This window comes from Siniperca chuatsi, linkage group LG20 (genome assembly GCF_020085105.1).
Source record: "Siniperca chuatsi isolate FFG_IHB_CAS linkage group LG20, ASM2008510v1, whole genome shotgun sequence".
NCBI classification, from domain to species: Eukaryota; Metazoa; Chordata; class Actinopteri; order Centrarchiformes; family Sinipercidae; genus Siniperca; species Siniperca chuatsi.
This window is the reverse complement of record NC_058061.1, coordinates 7,762,249-7,784,283: the sequence shown is the minus strand read 5'-3', so window position 1 is coordinate 7,784,283 and position 22,035 is coordinate 7,762,249. Positions and strand designations below refer to the sequence as shown.

Below are 22,035 nucleotides of genomic sequence, written 5' to 3'. Positions count from 1 at the left end.
GTAACAGGGGGAAACAGCTAGCCTGGCTCAGTCCGGAGGTAACAAAACCAGGACCTCTAAAGCTCACTAATTAACACATTATTTTTTGTTTGTTTGATCCATACAAAAATTTGTGTACAAACAACTATTTGCCGTTTTATAGGGGGTTATGTGTGGGACTATTTCTTGGCTCTGAGGAGCAACCAGCAGAGACTCTGGGAAGTTGGTGGCTCCAACGAAGAAATTGTTTCCAGTCTTTATGCTATGCTAAGCTAACCAGCTGTTAGCATAGATCACACATACAGACTCAAAGAAGCAGTCTCTCTCCTCCCTCTCACAAGCCTGAAGTTTGTGGGTGTTCATTTCATCATCATTTACATACTCAGCTCTGATTGGACAGTTATTTTCTCACATTCCCACTATACCGGCACGCAACGAAGTAGTTTAATTTCCCAAACGATGTGTTTCCACACATTGCCTGTAACATTACCTTGTTAATGTTCAATCGTATTAAATGGGGAAGCCGTTTATTGCGACAAACGCCTTTTCCCACATTTAAAGTGCTTTTACATAGTTGAGTTGGAGCTAACTCAAAGCTGTCCTTCAGTTTCTAGAGGGAATTCAAAACAAGCTGATTGGTTGTCTCTGGTTTGTCGCGCCCCCACGTCAGAGGAAATTTTCCCGGGAGATGTGAGAGTCTTGAGTGGCGAGGGGAGAAGGCAGGAGGCTATTTAGGTGTTCCATTCACAATGAATGGCAGCCTGTCGCACTTCTATTATGAGCAGGGGGTGATATATAACCAACAGGGGGGGAAACAAATTCTTGGCTGGAGCCAGCAACTTCCCTGAATCTCCGCTGGTTTCTCCTCAGAGCCAAGACATAGTCCCGCACATAACGCCCCGTAAAACGGGAATAGCAGTTTGTACACTGCTTTTCGCATAGATGAAACAAACCAGATATAACGAGTTAATTAATGTGTGAGCTTTAGAGATTCTGGTAGGCAGATTTTGGTACCTTTAGACAGCGCCAGGCTAGCTGTTTCCCCATGTTTCTAGTCTTTATGCTAAGCTAACGGTCACCTTGTTGCAGCTTTATATTTGGCGTACAGACATGAATGGTATCGATCACATCTGACTCGTCGCCAGAAAGCAAATTAGCGTACTTCCCAAAATGTCAAACTCTTGCTTTAAAACACTGGTGGTGAGTCATAACTAGCTCACACTGACCAATGGACGGTAACATACATATAAACAGGTTCCTGGCAGTGTGAGTGCAGATGAGGTTCAACAGTAGACATACGTTGAATAGGTGTTGGTTTCATCATAAGCCGTGCCATCCACATTCAGAGCTATCTGCTCTCCTTTGCTGCGACAGTAGTTTGGACTCATTGTGTTGATGGCCATTTCCAACTCCACCTGTATTATGGGGTGGTACAAAAAGACATTAGAAACATTTTCTAGACTGATGGAAGATAAAATAAGAAAAGAGCCTTTTTACCCTTTGCTGCTTGGGTTTGATCTTAGCCGCTAAGTGGTTGACATCATCATAGGTCATACTGGATGGTCGGACAGGGTACTGTGTCAGAAAAAACAATAAGGGTGACTCATGACATCTCAATCACACTACAGAAGAAAAGAGCTGAGGTAATTTATAGAAACTGCTCACAAAGGGAGTTGTACTCATCAGCATTAAGTACAACAAAGGAAAACAATTACCTGCAAAAGATACAGCTTATCTGCAAGACTTTTGGCAAGATACACATCAATCTAAAAGAGAGAGAGAGACTGAAGTTATTCTGACTACACAAACTGGTGTGAGGACCTGGAAGATCTTCTCAATTGAGCAGCCTTTTCTATAAAGCTATTGCATGAATTTAAACTATTAATATTGGGACCTTTTTTAGAGATGCGTGTGATTATTTCTGATCCTGTTTGTATTGCGTTTGTGTACAATTGGCTGTGTTTGATTGCGTCATCTTATCTTCAGTGTTTTTTTCTATCTGTTCATTTACTCAGTTTGCAGCGCCACAGCAATCCCTGGGCTCATGATACCTTATGTAAAAATTATCCCAGCGCAGTGCAGTACACAGATTTTAAACTTTGGAAAAAGAGAGCATATGATTGAGAACCAGTATTAGCAGATACCCTGAGTTGAGGAACCAGAATTTGGAGAGAACAAGTCAGATCAGTGCATCCCTACCTATAATCCAGGCCCAACATATTAAAACAGTGTCAAATGTCCTGTATGTTAAGTAATAACACTTGAGGTTATCACATGGATATCGGTGAGGCATTGCGATGCCCTGTATCAAGAAAGATCTGATATATAATTCAATCTTTTCTGCCATACAAGGACTGTGCATGTAAATAGGCGGTTATATTTTGAAAACTAAGTGAAATGTTAATAGACTGGCTTAACATGGGTTAGTTCCCTGCCAGAACTGACACACAATAACAAATTTAAGCTATAAGGCGGATGTTATTCTGTATTTGTGTAAATGTCAACCAAGCGTAGTTCTGTAGTCCTTATCAAACGTTACTCAAACAGGAGTAAATAGAGCATTTGTTGGGGACTATTTTTAGCTGTGGAATAATACATATTTAGAGAGGTAGTGAGTATTTCCAGGTTCAAGATAAACTGCATGCCCATGTTGATAATGATTTGCCACTCAGTGAAATGGTGCGGCTCACTGATGCGTTTTAAATAGTTTTTGGACAACAATGGAGGTCTATGGCACAGAGGAATAAGCTATGTCACACTTTAACTACACAGGGAACACTTGCTAGGAGGATAAATTCATTGTGGATTACAGTATTGCCAGCCTTATCCTTTGACTTTGGCCTATGGACATACCTCTTCTATAATGGGGTCATCATCATCCCCGCTGGCCATATTGATGTGAACAGAGCGAGGAGGGGAAGAGGATATGAAACAGGAGATGAGCGGCAGCAGATCTCAGAGATCCAACCTGGAAACAAAGAAACACTGAGTTAGAGGGATTTATTCTACGGCTACACACTCACATCACTGTTACCAAGTGGCTACACCCAGACTGGTAACAAAAGAAACTAATGACAGGCAGTAACAAGAACAATGTGATTCGGTATATCAAGGTTACATCAGCATTCACTACAGTTTTGTCAGGGTGTTTCAGGTTGTCAGTCTTAAGAAAATCTGCAGTAGAGGATCTATATTCAAGTAACCCATTCCAGAAAGTAAGCCATAAAAAACCCAAATTAGTCTAAAGCCAGAACATGATCATGCAGTCTGTCAAGTGATGCTATACCTGACACAGCCAGGTAAAACTCACATGATGCAAGACAATGTAATCCATATTAAATGACAAACACTGCAACAAACGTTGTATATAGCTAACATGTCAAACAGCGATTTCAGATGGTTATAATACTCATCACAGGCAATTACTCTGAAACAGAAGTCCTATCACTGGCTATGTTAGCTTGATTAGCAAGCTAGCAACAAACCTTTCAGTCTCTTGTCACAGGCCTGCACTACACTGCGGGTTAAATTTTCATTCGGACACAAATTGTATACACCTGTAAAAGAAAACAGAACAAAGAGAAAGAAGCTCAACACTTGTCTTTCCTATAAACAAACGTATAAGCCACGAAAGTAGCTAACATGCAGGTAGCCGGTGGTAAGTAACCTAGCCAGGCAACTTTAGCCTAGCATTAGCAAGCGAGCTTGGCGTGTTAACATGCCAGTCAAAATAACACAGTCAGTCACCAGGAGCCTGGTTTTACACGTATGTTCTCCTAATCAGCAAATAGACCATGTTTAGCTCTCACCTGCACACTTCACGTTACAGTTTTAGCTATCTCATCCGCGTCTGAACAGTCCTGAAATGTGGTGCGTAGAGGTGTAGCATCTAACTCTACAGGCTAACACAGCTGAAGTCTGTCGGTACCATGTTGACTGTGCTCCACACAGGACACGTGGGGAGGAGCCCGTGCCCATAATGCACAGCGAGGCCACTGCACAGTTGGCTTTTCTCGTTGTTTCTTTTCACTAGCATTGAATGCTGTTAGCAGTCACAGCGGAGTTTCATGTACGTACAATGCCATTCATTATGTTTGAGTACATCAAGTAACCTCGGTGCATGAAAAAGTTATGGCAGCGGTGGGATTCGAACCCACGCCCCCGAAGAGACTGGAGCCTTAATCCAGCGCCTTAGACCGCTCGGCCACGCTACCTTGCTGTTCTTCGGGTCATAATCATAATATATACAGTAATTACAAAATAATACAATAATTGTATATTATTTTATAGCCTGAGTTCATACTCTTCACAGTCATCACAACAGCAGTCTATGCAGACTGAACTGTGGATAACTTTTAATTGTTTTGACATGTAATTGTGTTTACTCCACTGTTAAGATAATGAGATAAGATGAGATAATTGTATTTATCCCGAGGGAAATTGTTGTGCGGCAGTAGTTGCAGTACAAAGTAGGAAAGAGTGCAAATATATACAATATCAATAAACAGATATCCAAAATCCAGATATACACAATGCCAAAAATATTAGGAAAGTTAAGGGTAATTTTTGCTTCTTGGTGAGTTGCATATAGCTATGTATGTACAATATAAAATCTCAAGTGCAGGTAAGTGTATACGTTAATTCAAAATGTTCAATGATTATGTCCATGATATCGCACATTATGTCCCATAAATTAGAAAGTTGTAATGATCCATGTAGAGACAGTTATCCAGAGAGTAAAAGTTAAATCTAAGTTCAAAACCAAACAAACACACATTTAAATTGGACACCCATTAGATACATTTTGCTACATCTAAAATACAATGGATTTTTTTTTAAAAACAACCCCAGCTGAGGACTTTGGTGATTTTGCCTTAATTTTCTTACCATACATATACTGTAAAAGAGTATATAGTATATTTAGTATTTATTGGTGGTACATTTACTCATGTACTGTACTTAAGTACAAATTTGAGGTAATTGTACTTTACTTGAGTATTTTCTTTTCATGCCATTTTCTACTCCACTACATTTCAGAGGGAAATATTGTACTTCTTACTTCACTAAAATTATCTGACAGCTTTAGTTAGATTTTTTGCACACAAAACATACAAATAGCTTATAAAATATGTTTTATTGTAAATTAAACTACCCAACACGTATAGATATATACAAGTACAACTGAAACGATAAGCTGAAAATTAATTTTGAGTATTTTTTCATGCAAAAACATGGTTCATGGTTCCAGCTTGACAGACGTGAAGATTTGCTGATTTTCCGTTTAATAATTGTAATCATTTTGAGGTTTGTGCTATTGGTTGGCATTTCTCACCATTTTCAGATTTTTTACAAACTAAACAATCAGTCTATTAATGGAGAAAATAATCAGCAGATTAATCCATAATGAGAATAATCATTAGTTGCAGTCCGATACAAAATAGTTACAAGTCAGCTCCATCTTAACTAACTACAACAGTAAAATCCTGCTTTTACATTAATGCATCGGTAATAATCTAATGATATAACAGTCACATGGGACATTTTTCTACATTGAGAAGTTTTAATACTTTAAGTACATTTTATACTTACATACTTTTAATTAAGTAGCATTTTTAAATGCAAGACTTTCACTTGTAACAGAGTATTTTTACAGTGTGGTATTAGTACTTAAGTAAAGGATCTGAATACTTTCTCCACCACTGTTAGTATTAAAGTACTTGAGTTGCAAGAGAACTCAATATTGAGAAATGCTTGTGACCATTTGTTTTTATAGTAATATGAGGTCCAAAGACATGCAACCTCTGAGGGCTCCAGGGTGAAACACCGAACACCTTGATGTTTACATCTCTCACTGGAAGACGAATCGGCTCAGTTACAGACCTTTAATGACAGAGCGCTTGTCTACTAGAGAGAAAAAACAGGAATGAATAATGACAAGTGTTTACCCATAAAAAGCAATCCAAACTTTATTTTACAGTTTCATACGCCAAGCTTTTTTTTTTCACATACATTCTTCCAACATAAATGTGTTAACAGTCAAAGTGAGTAAGCCATTTTTTTGTTTTGAATCTTCAGATCTTCTCTTTCATAGAACCACATTCACTTAGCCAAAAGATAATCAGAGAGGGAATTAAAGAAAAGAGGAGTCAGGATGACTAGTTTCACAAACAGGACAAGAAGAACAGAAACCTGAATATGTACGGCTGATTCTTGAAGGCTGAACACACGCACACACGCAGAGCACCATTAGCATAAAATTCTGCAATAAACAATATGTAAACTGGCCTGGCTATAAGTCAGACACATTAACTCCTGTGGCCTTTTTCACATAAAAATGTGAATCCAGAATTACTCCTCCATTAGCGCCCAGGCTTCTTCGGCTTTCATATAGTACTGGTTAGCCAATCGACCTTTCATGGCCGCCATGGCAGCTTCTGCTGCTTCTGTAAACAGATCACCTGTAGGGAGAGATATTATGAGAGGGTAGGGTGGAGGCAGAGACCATTATATGCATCAGTGAATGGCTTTTAATGGGAAACATACAATCAGGACTTTCAACAAAGTTGTATTGTCAACAAATCTCATGAAAAGACCAAAACCAGCAATAAATTGATCTTACTAACAAGTATTGCTTGATATATGTTATTTCCCTTTGCCTCTAGAGCTACACTGTTGTGCAAAACTCATTAAAACACATCAGTGAGTCACACTGTTGCACTGGGTGATGTGTTCCTTCATTACCATGAACACACACACTGTAGTTTATTTTGACTCAGTCTCACATACACCGTCCTGCTGCTGGAAATACTCACTAAGGGATCAAATGTGTATTAATCCGCAGCTGAAAATAGTCCACAATAAATGCACTATTTACTCCTGTCTGCTAAAAAACTACAGCACCAAGCTGTTTTAGGACATTACTGAGCCTTTTTATTTAATTATGCTGCAGGATGTTTCTATGGAGCGGCCTCCATAAAGGAGCAAGCTACAAACTTTTCTGAGCCTCATTTCAAAGTGTTTAATACTTAAAAGATAGATTTCAGTGGAGTATTCCTTAAAAGTATGAGGGTATATTCAGGTACATTTAGCACAGCGAGGTCTGTTAAGCCAGCATGGAGTCGAACCTGCTCTCTGTGGGTCTGCGGTGAGGTTGTAGCCTCCCACTTGGTACATCTCTGCCTCTCTGGCCAGCAGCAGGTATCGAGGCTCGTCCTGTGTCCCATCGAACTCTCCCCCCTCATCGTAGTCTGTCATGTTCAACGCACTGTCATACCAGTGAATCGCCTCTTCCCAGTCCTGCTTTCTGGATAATTGACAAATAAAAAACAACGATGCATAAACCCTTCAGCATCAAAAATAGTAAATACTTTTTGTCTTTAATAAAAACATCTAGAAATCCCTCTAGAGGGCAGTATTATCATGGCTGTTGGACCAAGATTGGTGTGTTTTTTTATCCACAGATTTCAAAATACAAGTCCAACTTTTAACAAAAGTCAAACAGGTTAGACTGCTTTAAAATAACATTCACTGACCTGTCAGCTGACAGATTGATCCCAGTATCAAAGGCTCTGGCCACTATGATCATAGAAGATCTGTCACCAGCCTCAGCAGCCAGCAGCAGATACTTAAAACCTTTCATCCTGTTTCCTTCATTTTCCTGCCAACAACACAAAGATGTAAGAATACAAGGGTGCATTCTGTACAAAACCAAAATCAAATCAGCCGAAGCGAAAGGGCTAAATAAATTGCTTGCTACCTCCAGCTCCATGTCTGGCAGTATGTGATGAGGCAGCTGCAGACAGCACTGTCCCAAGGCTACGATGGCCTCCAGTTCTCCACACAGTGCAGCTCTCTCCAGGTGGAACATGGCTGAGTCCTGATCCCACTGCTCATCCTTCTCACAGAAACGACCCGCTTCATGGTAACGCACCATCGCCAGGTGGACCTGGGCAGGAGGAAGGAGATCCAGGATATGTTCAACAAATATAACTAACCTTGAAAACCAGCTTTTTGCAGCCACAGGTGGATTGACACACATTATGATTGTTGATTATCTTTATGATTTGAGCGTCATGACAGCTCAGACCAAGTTGGACTTCTTTCTGACTGTCGAGACTAAAACAATCTGTGTATATTGGTAGAAACAGTTGTTATGTTTGGGGTGTCTAGTTTTTGTAGAATTCAGTCATCTTCAGGTGTAGTTGAAGCTTTAGGCAGTATTATTTGGCCGGCAAGTGTGTGTTCATTTCAGTCCTTCAGTCCTGCCACATATATCATCTTTATTAACGTCAAATCAACCAATCTGATGTTTTACCTTTCCGAGGATCGACTGGCCAATCTTCTTCTGCAGCAGAGTGTTGAGTCGCTCCACCTCAGTGGCCACACAGGAAGGTCGGTGGACGTGAGCGCGAGACGAATGGTAGAAGCTCCACTTTTCCTCTGTCAGCTGAGTAGAAAAAAACAAGTCAAAATATACAATTAGGAAAAAGAAGGAAAAGGGAGAATGATGAAGGCAAAGTGCAAGAAAATAAATCCACTCTCAGCGGTGTACCCATCCAGAAAAGCCTGCTTTAATTTTAACTGATAAATGACAGAGATCAGCCTTGAGCTCAGAGCTGGAGGAGTACATCTCTTTTGGCCTGTCGCTCAGTGAATGCAACATCATGTAAAGCATGAGAACAGGAACACACACACAAAATTATTATGGCGAGAATCATTAGCAAGATGGTGGAGTTGGTGAAACAGAGGCAGATGGTGTTTTGGTTCCAAATGGCATTTTGAAATTTGCATTTTTAGTCTGTTTTCATTCACTCAACTGAAAATAAAAGAAGAGTGGACATGGAAACAGTGGCAGTTTGTGTGCTCAAATCTTAACTTGAGAATCATGCTTGATGAAGCTTTATAGCAATAAGACTGCAGAGCACTGCAAAGGGAAACACCTGGTTTATGAGACTCCATGCAAATAATCACCCAGTTGTTGTTAGAATTGTATGAATTTAAGTTTGCAGAGACTCTTGGAGGAGCTACCATCTTCCTCTAGTGAGGGAACACAAAGAGCAGGAGGAGCGAAATTAGAGGAAAGGTGAAGAACAGCTTTGATCGTCAAGCAAGTCATGAGAAAAAAGGGGAAAGACAAGGATGAGGAAAAACTAGAAGAGGGTTTTTTGATTATGGTGATAATGATTATGATTATGACGTCTGCACACTTTTGTCTCTATGTTTGTTTACCCGTTTGACACTGTCCTCATCCGACTCAGAATAATGTCTTTGGTAGCGATGATGGGCCTACGTGATGAAACAACATGCATTATAAAACCTGCTGTCAGAAAATCTAACAGTCAAACTTAATGTGGAGAAGAGGAAATGTTAACAGACTAACAGATACTGAGAGGACTGAAGGACAAAGTTATATACAGTAACAAAAGAAGTCTAACATGTCAGGGTTTAATAATTGTTAACAATGGATGTGTTTATGTTTGTTTAAGATAATATGCCAGAATATGCTTACAAATGTGTGTAAAAAATATACAAAAACTCACTTTGTCACTTAATATGTTTACTTGGTAAATGTCAGACATACACAAATACAGTTCTTGGCATTGTTTATCTATATGTTAACTGAGGGATACGTCGTGTGTAACCACTGCTACAAAAGAAATCCTGGACATTATCTAAATCAAACCAAAGTCAAACGCAAATCTTTACCCCGTCTACGTGGTCATTTGGGTCGCCATCACTCCTCCTCTCGCTGGGATAGCCGCTGTCGCCGCCGCTATCAGATTCCTACAGACAGAAATAAAAAAAAAATCTGAGTTGTGATGAGTTGTGTGGCAGCTCTGCAGTCAGGTGAGTACAGCTCAAAGGTGACAACTTTTGACTCAAATCTGACTCAGGACTCAGTCATTTTAGAGGTGTCCAATCATGTTTCCTTCAGCAGTATCTCAAAAATCCCGTCTTTCCTTTCTTGCGCTGATATTTAGGTCATTCATGCTTTTCTATTATCGCGTCTAGATTATTACAGTTCAATGAATTCAGGGTTAAACCAAAAAAAAAACATCTTACAACTTCAGTTAGCTCAAATCACAGCTGCTCAGCCTTTAACAAATCCAAAGAGACAAGCTCATGTCTGCCATGTTCTGGCCTCTCGTCACTGGTCAGTTTTAGAGCTGATTTTCAGCTATTACCCATTACGTTTAAAGCACTTCACGGGTTGGCTCCTGGTTATATTGCTGCTCCCCTACAATTCAGAGTCCCAGCTCATGACTAAAGGTGACCAGGCTTTTGCAGTATGGGCCCTCAGCTTTGAAGCTCCCCGCCTGAGGATGTGAGTTTTTTTTTTTAAATCAGTAACATCTTTTAAATCACTTCTCAAATCCCTTTTATTAAAGAAGCTTTTTATTTATGTTAATCCAGTTATATTTGTCCAGTTCTAGTATGTTTTATTTGTTGTTTTTCACGCTTCTTATCCTATTTTATGTGGCAAATTTTATTCTATTTATTTTTTTGTACTTTTAATTGCCTGATTTAAATTAATTGTAGTGCTGAAATATTTTAATCTTGATTTTCCCATGTAAAGCATCTTGTAACTTTGTTTTAAAAGGTATAAATTAAGTTTATTATTACTATTATTATTGTTATTGTTATTATTATTATGATGATGATGAGTATTATAGACTTCAGCCAACACTTTTAGCCAACACTTCACTATTCACTTTTGACCTGAATTTTATTTGATCTTCTGATCAGTCGACAATATGACCTGCATGCATATTATCAGAATGGTGAGTGGTAAGATACTGAGCAGCATACTGAGTGTGTAACAGTGAAAACATTGCTACTGTATTTAAATGACAGATGGAGATGGCTCCAACACATATTTCACATAATCTAATCTTGAAAATAGATACAAATGTAATGTAAAAGGACAAAAAAAGACTTAAGACTTGACTTTAATTTTGTCATTAAAGACTCAGGATTGAATTCAAACATTGAGCTCTTGGGACTCGACATGGAGTCACATTATTACTCACCTTCTGTTCACCTGTGTTGTTACTGTTGAGTCTTTCATGTTCGTACATTCCAGTAAAAGATAAGCCTGTAAAATGTAAAAATTATACAAAACTATACAATATGGACATCACGCTTAACTACATAAAACATATTGTTATACATGTGCAGTACGTAATAATGTGTTCATGCACGTACAGATAGCGGACTTGCCCATAGATCCATGTGCAGCTAGCGGAGAGCAGGGGAAGATGAGAGGGGAGCAGGGAACTGAGTCCACGTCGCTCATGCTCTCGTCTGCAGATGACGTCTCAGACAGGCGGGATAACAGCAGAGGTGCCCGGCTTCCTGACATGGTCCGAACACGAGGAGAACCGCAGGGCTCCTCACAGCCCCTCAGCACCGTCTGGGCTGACTTCTGAAATAAAACAAGATGAATTGTTCTTGAGGAAATAGCAACAGAATGCACTGAAGATAAGGATAAAGCAGGTGCAGGAGAGCAGGTAGCAGTTCTTGGAAATGATTGTATGAGTGTGATTCTATCAGTAAGATTTACTGTTAAGATCATAAAGCGGCACTTTTTCACACTTGCAGAATGGAGCCGTTTTTCCTGCTTTCCTGTATTGTTTTAGGCTGCATATTCAGTCTGATCAAAAACAAATTCTCTTACAGGAAATAAGATCTCGAAGCAGGGGAAAACAGTCACATTCATGCCTAAATATGGCAACTGTGAACAATTTTTAAATGCAATAGATCTTACTTCTAGTTCTTTGGGACATATTTTATTTTATTTTTATTATTTTATGAACTTTGAAAGATATTTGTATCCTGACCCGCTGCTGATTTCTGGCCCTGGCTGACACTATATTTATTATTATTAAAATGTTAAAATTACAAGCAGTTTGTTGGTACAGTCCAGCTGGGACTTCTCTGCACGGGAAAGGTCAAAAGGCGTCAGGCCCATACTCTTGCAGATCTTGTTACACAGGTGGGAGTGGAAGAACAGCGCCATGCCTCGCACACCTGGAACACAGCCATGATCAAGATGGAGCTTCTTGAATCATTTCTAACCAAACTTCACACAAGTATCTAGCAGCAGTTTGTCAGTATCAAAGGGAACTGTACCTAGATTTCCATCTCCAAAGTCAGTCCCCTTCTCTGTGTGGATCTGAGGGTCAGTGTAGAGATCTCCGACTCCTTGGATGTCCACCACGATCAGCTGGTGGCCCGATCGCTCAAAAGAGAAGTGACTGAAGGCCTGATGGATACAATAGGAATGAATGATGAAGATTATTAAGTGATTATTAGCTGACCGTGTGTTAATACCAAAAGGTGATGTCACTTACCTGTGGAGTGAGTCGGATGTTGTCGTCCCTCACAAAGCCAGAGTTGGAGTTGTATTTGATGTACTTGCCCTCGATGTAATGTTCCAGATGGAAGAGAGGTTTACCTGGTCTGTCTTTCATCTCCACCACACACATCTGCATGATGTCCACCTGAGGATAAGAAAGAAGTAAACAACACTCACACCTATGCAGTGCAGGCCCTTCAGTAAGTCTGATGGTTACATAGTGTAAATGTCACAATGTAGAGGGTAACAGTGATTCAAGGATTCAAAGGTTTATTTGTCACATACACAAACAATATGTGGACTGAAATGCAATATGGCACGCTCCTAAGGCTGTGCAAAAGGACTGTGTGAAAAACAAGAAGTAGAAAAAGAAATATAAGGGGGAAAAAAATCTAGACAAACAATTATAAATATATGTTAAAATGTAAAATGTACATGTCACAATTCTAAAGTTCTTAAATTATATACGCGCTCGAGTGCAGTTTTTACAGATACTGATACTCTCTGGTAAATAAGTCAACACACAAAACTTACTTTTTCAGTTTGTCTGTCTGTTGTTAGCTAAAGATATGTCAAAAACTAGTACACATTTTAGTAAAAGTAATGGAAAGTTACAGGAATAAGGGATTAGTTTTGGGTGTAGATTAGGCTGCAGGTGTGGTTCCAGGAACTTTTAAAATGTATTTCTTAATATATAGAGATAGGACATTTCTAAGCACTTTTGCTGTTTGCTCATAAACTACTGATATATGTATCCCATGACTGCCTAACAGCAAGTGTTTTTGATGCAGATCCAAACCTATATGCAGATTAAACATCTAAGTAGAGATGAAACGATTAGTCAATTCATTTATTAGTCGATTGACAGAAAAATTATTGGCTACTATTTTGATAATAGATTAATCATCACAGTCATTTTTCAAGCAAAAATAATTTTAAAAATGCTACACATTCTCAGTTTCCAGCTTCTGTGGCAGGATTTGCTGCCTCTCTCTGTCACATATATAATAGTAAACTGAATACCTTTGGATTTAGGATTACTGGTCAGACAAAACAAGACATTTTAGGACGTAACATTGGGCTCTATAGTTGTGATTGATGTTTTTTCAATTCGTAAACCAAACAGTTTATTGGTTAATTGAAAAAGTAATCATCAAATCTATCGATAATGAAAAAGATAGTTAGTTGCAGCCCTAAATCTCAGATTAAAATACTTTCCATTGTCAAAATAACAAGGATTAGAGGATTGTGCAGCCATGGGCTCTGAGTACTTTCGAGTGATTATTCATAATAAAAATAATAATATTTTGTCAATATTATGTCCTGTCCCGTTAACTTGTAACTAGTAAATGTTTTTCATGTACCTGTTTGGGAGGTCGGTGGCGGTTGTACTCTTCTCCCCATAGTTTGGCCTCCATCTGCAGCCTGACGTCCTCAAAGTAAACATTTCTGTCCACCGTCTCCATGTAACTCTTGGCCACATAATTAGATGCTGACTTCCAGTTGCTGCTGTGTGAGAAATTCGACAACTTCTTTCTGGGGGGAAAGGAAATAAGATATTACAGTAGTGAGCAGTATTTTAATTCTATTTATATTTATTTCACCCACAGCTAGGAAACTTCATTAAAATACAGAACTAAAGCCATTTTTGATCTGACATCAGATGTCGAGCCCAGCACGGGCCAAAAACTCGACAGCCCAAAAAAGTCTGCACATTTTCAACCCAATATCACTTTAAGCTCTCTCTGACACACACACACACACGCGCACACGTGCAAATCCAACAGGAACAACATACTACAATTCAGATGTTCTTTTTTTAGGACCTAACTTGTTTGGGCTTGTAGAGGTTTGGGGTTCATTTTCATGCTCTGGGTTTTGAGTTGAATTTTTCTGTGGGATACTGCAAACAGTGGGGGTTGATGGATGCCTCTCTTTTACATTTCATTTAAACATTAACAATTAAGACTATTTTCCCTTTTCTCTTTCATTCTACAATGACATGCAGAAGCCATAACACACTGGAGCGCGCTTAAATTCTTTTTTACCCAAAATAGTAAACATCCAGGGAATCAATAAAGTTAAAGATAAATCCCCAGTGTCATCATGGAAGACTTTATAGAGCTGCGTCAGTGTTATATTGTCAGAACCATCTTTGGCTCTGAAACTACTGAGCAGTTATCTTGAAAATAGCAAGAAATGTGAGGAATGTGGACCTGCACCACTTACAGGCTACAATCTAGGAGAGACACACCCCTCTGCTTGGTTACTAGAAGAAACACGAGGAGCAATAACTGCTGGATGTGAACTGATGAATGTGGAGAAATATTTCAACTTACGCTCTGAAGCACTCCCTCATGGCCCCTTTCCCAAACGGCTGTGAGAAACCAAGCAGGGGAAATAAATTAGACAAGGATAAGTACATCCAGTACTCCAGTACATGTTTTTTATAATACTGGCAAAACAATCCTTTTTCTAGAGAGCAGTAATACCTGGGCAGCCATCTTGATGTGGACCTGGTCTTGAGCCCACTCTCCTGTGATGGCATTGTACCTGCAAAGTGAATTAAGTCACAATATTGATTATGCTCACTCAAATATGGCACATCAAATCAAATCTGTCTAATCACATAGAAAGTTTGTTTTTAGCCATGCTAGCAGCGTGGCTCTAGAGATGGTGGCTGGTTGGTCCACCATTTGGGTCTAGACTGAAATATCTTAACAACTACTGAATGGATTGCCATGAAAGTTTATAAAAACATTCATGGTCCCCAGGGGATGAATCCAACAGACTTTGGTGATCTCCTGACTTTTCCTCTAGTGCCACCATGAGGTTGACATTTGTGGTTTTGAGTGAAATGTCTCAACAACTATCTGATGGATTGCTATTAAATGTGGTACAGACGTTCACGTTCCCTTCAGGATAAATTGTAATATCTTTTGTTATTGTAATTGTTAAACTTGGATCCGTGTATGACGATTATTCATAATAAAGTTTGAGGCCCATGTAAATTACGGGAGTTTCCCCAGGAGAAACAAAACGGGAGTGCGCCAGGAAATGGCCTTGAAATACGGGAAAAACGGGAGTGTTGGCAGGTGTGCACTGTATTTTGGGGTTTTGGACTGTTGGCTGCACATAACAAGTCATCTGAAGATGTCAGCTTGGGCTCTGGGAAAATTGAGAAGGACATTTTCTTGTTTTCTGACTTTGTTTAGACTAAAGATTAATTGAAGAAAAAAACAAAAAAAGAGATAAATTGACAATCAAAATAATTTTTAGTTTCAGCCCAATCTTCATTTTGAAACCAAGTCTACTGCAGCTCTGTTTAACAGGGTCTCCTTTCAAGCAGAGCGGCTGTGAGACCATCTGTGGGTCTTTTTTTACGTCACATAGCAGACCCTGTGACCCATCTCTGTAGGGAGAAACTGGCTGTTATTTTTGTTTTCCACCTGTTACATTACAAATCACTCACACTGGACAGTCAACAACACTGAGCTGACTGCCAGGACTCTTTTGTCTCTTATGAGTCTACTTCAGACTATAAACATTCCAGTCTCAATCGCGTTAGCCTCTTAAGTTACTCTTTGCCCTCTGTGAGGGAGTTCGTCTGTCAACAGCCCATTAGCAATTGTTATCATGGAGGCACATAAAGCATCTAGTTTCCTCTCTACGGAAAAACAAGGAGAGAAGAATTAAACAGAAATGTGTGTTTTTTCACGTGTTTGCTCTTTCCAAAGGAAGGCCATTTTTTCTGCGCCCATTTCTTTTTGGACTCGAGGATATATGGATATTTTGGGAATTAATGTAGTCAAGAACTCATACAGTAAATATGGTAATACAAATGTATGTGTACATACATTTGTCTGGGTCAGTGTGTCTGTTTGCCTTGGCAGGGTGTGTGTCATGAGTAAATGAATACTGCATGAGCTGTAGGTGCAGCTGCAAACCTTCACAGTTAAATGCTGCGTGCCTTTAAACTAGAAACTCAGTATTAAGGTTCCCTTCTCCACTCAAAGAACAGTGCACTATTCTCTATCCAAAATCTAATCTTCACCCTTTTCTGCCAACAAGCCGTTTCAGCCTGGGAACGCAGTGTACCGTGACATTCATACTACAGGGGGGCTTAAGAGAGGGAAGGAGGAGTGAGGTTACATGTGGGTAAAATTAGCACATGAAAAGAGAACACCAGGGCAAATCCCAGCTCCTGACAACTCCCCCCCCTCGCTCTGTAGTCAAGTTCCAGCCCTGTATGTTATATAACAGGCCTAACACACACACACACACACAGGCAAAGGAATTCATTTTCCTCCTGCTTTTTTGCCCACACCCGTTCAATTGTGTGTCGCTGCCTTAATATAACGCTGCAAACGTCTGAGAACTCTGCATGAGGTGTGTACGCTTATGTAGCCACTATGTTCGCCATAATATCTCACTTAGTGTCCCACCAACAGTACGTGAATTTTAAAAAAACTGGAAGTGGTCACTCGTAGTGATGAAACCACAGAGAATTTTCACTCGACTCTGCAGTTCCTCTAAGCTTTTAGCACTAGAGTGTTTTAGCGTCTTTCAGCTACTTATTACGGTTTTCCAGACCGCAACTTAACAGTTTGGTTTCTGTCTCACTGCTCTCATCAACGTTGTTTTTGGCCGCAGCAGGCAACTATTTTCAGCAAGAAAAGCTCTGATAAACTCATTGAATGTTACCTGCCCAGCACAAAATAGCAGACAGACAAAGTTCGTGACTAGCTAGTGAACATAGTGGAGCATCTAACAGCTAAAGAGCCAGATATTGCAAAAAAAAATTGCAAAATCAACTTTCTAAAGGTGATGATGTGTCAGTGTTGTGTTTACAGCTTGTTGTGCTGCCACCAAGTGGCTAAAACATCAATTAATGCAGCTTCTCAAGTTCTCAAGATGTCAAACAATGTTAGAACATGGGAAATACCACTTTTGAAACACTGCTTGAAAATGGGAAAAGCATTCAATTTAATTAAATAATTGATCTACAGTAATCAAATATAATTGTTTTGGCACTTTATCACCCTGTGGGATATTATTTCAAGATTTTGCTGCATGTAGCAGTATAAATATTCGGTGTAATTGATAACATTAAAAACAGCTGCATTCAATTTCGGTGAGCGAGTTCCAGGATCCTGGTATTATGCAAGCTGGCTCTCTGGCATAGTTTACTGGGACACTTCAGGGAACTGAGCAACCATTAACCAAATATGTTTCACCTGTGTTTTTCCTGCTATGACGAGACATGAAAAAGGTATATTGATTCACAGCCACACAGTTATTCATACCTGTAACGAATGCAGGGTTCAGTCTTGATGTCCTCCAGATGAAATTGTGCCCACGGGTCGGGCATGGCTTTGGCCTTTTCGATCGCATGTTTCCATGCCTCCTGTCACAATTAACAAACACGACTTATTAGCTGGCAGTATTTGTTTTTATAGAAGACAGAGGGGAAGCCGTTCATGCAGAATGACTTTGAATTTCACTTTTTTGTGCTCTTTCTGCAGTTACCCTCTTACCTGTATTGTGCTCACTAATTGAGCAAATTTCTGCATTGAACAGCTTACCCTCATTCTTCAAAGTATTTGCATTTAATCAGCTTGGAGCTTGGGAACACTGCAGTGCACATCGTTTATCAACAGGGACACACCAATGTAAACTAGAGGCTGCTCTAAGGAGGACACTTCTTTAGTTTGTTGAAACAGCATGTAAATCAGGAAGGAAGGGAGGAAAAAACACAAATATCTTCAAAAGTACAAACCAGAAAGAAAGCACACAAATGACATGGAAATCTAACTAATTAATGACTTGATCATGAAATAGTACAGGAGGTTTTTAGTAAGAGGCAGGCCTCACACTAAATGTATAGTAAGTGGGAGTCAACCAATGTCTCCTATTCCATAATAACTTAAATAATTTACTGCTGCCTCAAAAGAAATGTGAGCACCATGTGATGTTTCATGGCCATCTGCAGTTATGCCATTTTCAAAAAATAACTTTCTTAGCAGGAACCTTGAATCAAGGGTCACTGGTAATCCAAACCTGCTCGAGTAACCCAAACCCTGACCCATCCAGTACTGCACAGCAGCACGTCTCCCTCGTATACCACTGGTCACTGTTCAGCAGGCATACTAGACATGTTCATATTTAAAGCGAAGGATTTACATTACATTACAAGAGAAATATGTGAGTAGGAGCAGACGACACATCTTACATCAGACCTCGTTCATCTGCAGAAGTGTGCAACTTCTCCATGCTGGCAGAAATATTACAGCATGCTCACAAGACTTTAGCAACAAATGGTAAAGCCTGGTATGGTACTGAGATGCACAGCCATGCTCAAAATGATTGTGTCATTTTCTGAAACTAATCTTAGAGCAGCAGTACCTATAATAAAAATGTAATTACTGAAATGAATAAAAAAGACAAAAAGTATTTGCACATTTGCTAAAAAAAAATAAAAATAATCTTTTTTTCAGTGTAGTTTTGTAAAATAACATAACATTGCTGGTGTTTGCTAGTGTATATTAATTAAATAAAGTACAAGGAATACAGTCTGAAGGAAGGGGGGATGCATTGATTAGGCTACACAAATGGAAAGTATGTTGCTACAAAAGTAAAACAAAAACAACCCAGAGCAGTGAAGGAAAAAGGCAGTAAATTACAGAGTGGAGTGAGGAGAAGGAAGGCGTAGGTGGTCACTGGTGAAGAGGGAGAGAAGGAATATATGTAATTTGATCTGTAACGTACCCGTGCACTCTCAGACAAAACTTTGTACGACCGAGGCTCTGCCACTGTTTCTGTTTCATTCTATGTAGAAAAGTAAAGAAAATGGACGGCTTTTCATCAGCAAACAAAAATACATGACATTCACATAGCATCCTCAAATATTTTAAATAACATGAATTGCCTTGATGTTTTAAACAACAACGCTACACAAAAACTAAAAAGGCCCAGTTGGCTGGTGCACACGTGCTCTGATAAGGAGCATTCTGCACTGAATCGAGCCCTATGTAGCTGTGAGAGCAGTGAGAGGCGTGTTTACCCAATCACATGAGGTGAAAACCACTCTCTGGTACTTCCTGTTCTTTAGAGAGAGCACAGCTAAGAGGTGGCTGACCAGCTTTCCACTTCAATAAACAGATATACTGTACACATACAAATAGCACACATAGATGGTACGTGTGTGCAGGCGTGCACAGATCATCTCTCCTCAGGTCTGTAGAAAATTGCAGAACTGAGTATTTATGATGATGCATGAGCACAACACACTAAATGCATGACTACACAAACCTCCAGCACTTGATTTCAACATTTACTGATACTTCTTCCCTTTACTTAATATTTGGCTATCCTCTCTGGTAAGATCGTGCACCTTGCATCATGTTACCGGGGCAACAGCTCACCTTGTACACAAAGTTGCTCTTAGGAAGAGAGTTTGACAGCTGCCGAGTGTAAACAATATTCTTCAGGTAGTGACAAATTTCTTTGGCAGAGTCGTCGAGGATGGGGGAGATGAAGTGGTCTTCGTCATCGTCATCACTGGTGTTGGCGTCACTGATGGAAGAGGCCCGCTGATTGGGGGCACTTCGTTGGACAGGGGGTCTCTTGGCGCTGCCCTCCTCCTCCTCCATGCTAAACATCAGGTCATCCTCCATGATGTCTGCTGTTGTGTTGACAAGAGAGGAGACAGGAGTGTGAGTGGACTGACAGAGCAGTCCCATGCACTGAGTGGAAAGCAGAGCCACATAAAGACAGTTTGGAGTTTAATCTGTGGCAGCCATGTTAGTACATGTTCACAACAACCCTGCATCATGGCTGCACAACTGTGCATCTCATGCCATATGTGAGAAATGTATATGTGTTATCTTAGACGTAGCTGCACCATGACATCTCCATCATATGTATAAAAATAAAGTCAATCAAAATATATACTTATAAAATGTGGATTTAAGCAATACATTTTGAGCATCAGCATGCAAAAGCAATTTAGCTCATTACATCTGTTATTCAGCAACTGTATGTACCAATCAGTTCCACTGGAATCAAACGTAATTGTGTTAGCAGATTGTTAAAGTGGTGGAGAGGTATGCAGACCAAAGCACGATACACAAAAGCTCCTGCTGATACAATGTGCTCCCACATAAATCATGCAGCACCAACCATGGATTGTATACATTATGTTACAGCACACTGCAATACGATTTCCCCCCCAAAGTATTGACGTTAGTTTAATCTATTGTCACCTGCTGTTAGATAAATAAACAACCAACCGCATAACCATAGGCACAGACACACCTTGAATCGCTTTATCTTGACAGACTGTAGTCAGTCACCTCGGTCTTCTTCCGTCTCTCTCAGTTTCGGTTAGAAGTTAAACAGACTGGATAGAAGTAGCTGTTCTCTCCTCCCAGATCAGACTGGATTGGTCCTGGTTCTCCAATGTACCCTGAAGGTCCGGGGACGTGCCTGGCAGCGGGCCGTAGTTCTTGTTACCGTCCACCACGGCGACGTGCACCCTCTGCACGTAGCACACTATTCCACAATATTCTCCGAGCCACGCCCCTGCAACATTCATAATTATCGGAATTATAAAACTCACATAAACGGACGATGTGGTAGACGAGTCTGTCGAGATGTAAAATGACTTCGAAGGATTTATAAGAGTCAAATCATGTCGATTGAGACTAACAGCTAATTCTACCAGTTTTTATAATTTTGTATTAAACATAGGAACAGTAAATGTAATACATGATCAAAATTGGTCGGTGTTGTTATTTAAAAGCAGAAACGCGCACACGTGGTAGTTACGACTACGGAAGAGCATTTGAAAGCAGCACTGGATGAATTATAGCTAAGCTAGCTGTACAGTCGTTAGCTAGCTATGTACAAAAGTGTCCTATACCCGAGTTGTCAACCTCTTGGAGAAACTTGAAGAGCTTGGACAGAAATTTCCGACTACAAACATAAAAGTTATATATTAGGTGTAGTGCAACATGTGGCATGTGACACAATATAAGGCAAACAAGCCGCCAAGCGAACTTATTTATCTGCAGCAGGTCTACGAAATTGAGTTTGTTAACGCTAGCTAGCTGAGCTAGTGGCAACTTAACTTTAGCAACTTTAGCTATAATTATTAGCAAAAATACTTACGTTCACGCTACGTTACCCCTTCGGGGCTCCGTAGACAAACTGTAAACTGTTATCTTAAACGTGTAGCTAACGAGGACACATCTGACCAGTATTGACTACACAACGAAGATCATATAACGTTTTTGGTCCGCCATTGTACTGTAACACGGTAGCGTGGCCGAGTGGTCTAAGGCGCTGGATTTAGGCTCCAGTCATTTCGATGGCGTGGGTTCGAATCCCACCGCTGCCAGAGTTTTTTAAATTTAATTAAATACCAGCGATAAATAAGCAATTTCAGGCTTACAGCCCTGAATATAATTAGGTTAACGGTTTATAAGATAGAAAAAAACATAAATAGGCTTTTCCTCTTGTCAGCTTCTACCTAAAGACACAACACAGCAGGGACTGATACTGCAGTGCCATCTTGTGGCTGTATGGTTACTGCCGTGTAAAGCCCCTTCTCTAGAACAATACATTTTTATGACTAAATAAGCAGGAATTAAAGTTGACCCAGCTGTCAACACATGCAAATATTTCTAAATGGTGCA

The 22,035-nt window shown here is 39.8% G+C and overlaps 2 protein-coding genes and 2 non-coding genes across 15 annotated transcripts in view; 1 reads left to right on the top strand and 3 right to left on the bottom strand.

Annotated features, from left to right (window-relative positions):
- polr3e (polymerase (RNA) III (DNA directed) polypeptide E) overlaps positions 1-3,991 on the bottom strand; it is a 17,405-nt gene extending 13,414 nt beyond the window's left edge. Inside the window, exons 1-6 of one of the 4 annotated variants that reach the window (XM_044177861.1) lie at positions 3,789-3,989; positions 3,465-3,536; positions 2,833-2,947; positions 1,695-1,745; positions 1,477-1,554; positions 1,279-1,394 (exon numbers count right to left, since the gene is read on the bottom strand). In XM_044177861.1, coding sequence (XP_044033796.1) covers positions 1,279-1,394; positions 1,477-1,554; positions 1,695-1,745; positions 2,833-2,871 — 284 coding nt within the window. In that variant the 5' untranslated portion in view covers positions 2,872-2,947; positions 3,465-3,536; positions 3,789-3,989. Of the gene's footprint in view, positions 1-1,278; positions 1,395-1,476; positions 1,555-1,694; positions 1,746-2,832; positions 2,948-3,464; positions 3,537-3,788 lie in introns of all 4 variants that reach the window. The other 3 variants (XM_044177864.1, XM_044177862.1, XM_044177863.1) reach the window with 3 other exon arrangements.
- A 120-nt stretch (positions 3,992-4,111) lies between these two features.
- On the bottom strand, positions 4,112-4,193 carry trnal-aag. Its single transcript has one exon. It is a non-coding gene; the product is annotated as a tRNA-Leu (tRNA).
- Positions 4,194-5,919: 1,726 nt separating this feature from the next.
- eef2k (eukaryotic elongation factor 2 kinase) lies at positions 5,920-21,649 on the bottom strand. 9 transcript variants are annotated; one of them, XM_044177851.1, is made up of 21 exons: positions 21,509-21,649; positions 20,654-20,920; positions 19,762-20,021; positions 19,106-19,165; positions 17,644-17,744; positions 14,830-14,890; positions 14,677-14,714; positions 13,702-13,873; positions 12,333-12,482; positions 12,112-12,244; positions 11,882-12,009; positions 11,200-11,404; positions 11,010-11,074; positions 9,685-9,762; positions 9,208-9,264; positions 8,950-9,015; positions 8,294-8,425; positions 7,736-7,924; positions 7,512-7,636; positions 7,104-7,282; positions 5,920-6,437 (listed from the first exon to the last, which is right to left on the bottom strand). In XM_044177851.1, the coding sequence occupies exons 3-21, from the start codon at positions 20,011-20,013 to the stop codon at positions 6,328-6,330; spliced, it is 2,301 nt and encodes a 766-aa protein (XP_044033786.1). In that variant the 5' UTR covers positions 20,014-20,021; positions 20,654-20,920; positions 21,509-21,649; the 3' UTR covers positions 5,920-6,327. The 9 variants fall into 9 exon arrangements, with proteins under 9 accessions (XP_044033786.1, XP_044033785.1, XP_044033784.1 ...); XM_044177850.1 differs by having other exon boundaries at positions 11,185-11,404; positions 19,762-20,018; XM_044177849.1 differs by having other exon boundaries at positions 11,185-11,404; positions 21,509-21,648.
- A 6-nt stretch (positions 21,650-21,655) lies between these two features.
- On the top strand, positions 21,656-21,737 carry trnal-uag. The gene has a single exon. It is a non-coding gene; the product is annotated as a tRNA-Leu (tRNA).
- Positions 21,738-22,035: the final 298 nt, after the last annotated feature.

What these genes read in the sequence shown, in the direction of transcription:
- eef2k (XM_044177850.1), bottom strand. Translation starts at nt 20,013, where the DNA reads ATGGAGGATGACCTGATGTTTAGCATGGAGGAGGAGGAGGGCAGCGCC. An exon ending in ACATCCGACTCACTCCACAG is followed by an intron (nt 12,245 to 12,332) that starts GTAAGTGACATC and finishes TGTATCCATCAG; the next exon opens with GCCTTCAGTCACTTCTCTTT. An exon ending in ACAATTCTAACAACAACTGG is followed by an intron (nt 8,426 to 8,949) that starts GTGATTATTTGC and finishes TTTTCTACTCAG; the next exon opens with CTGACAGAGGAAAAGTGGAG.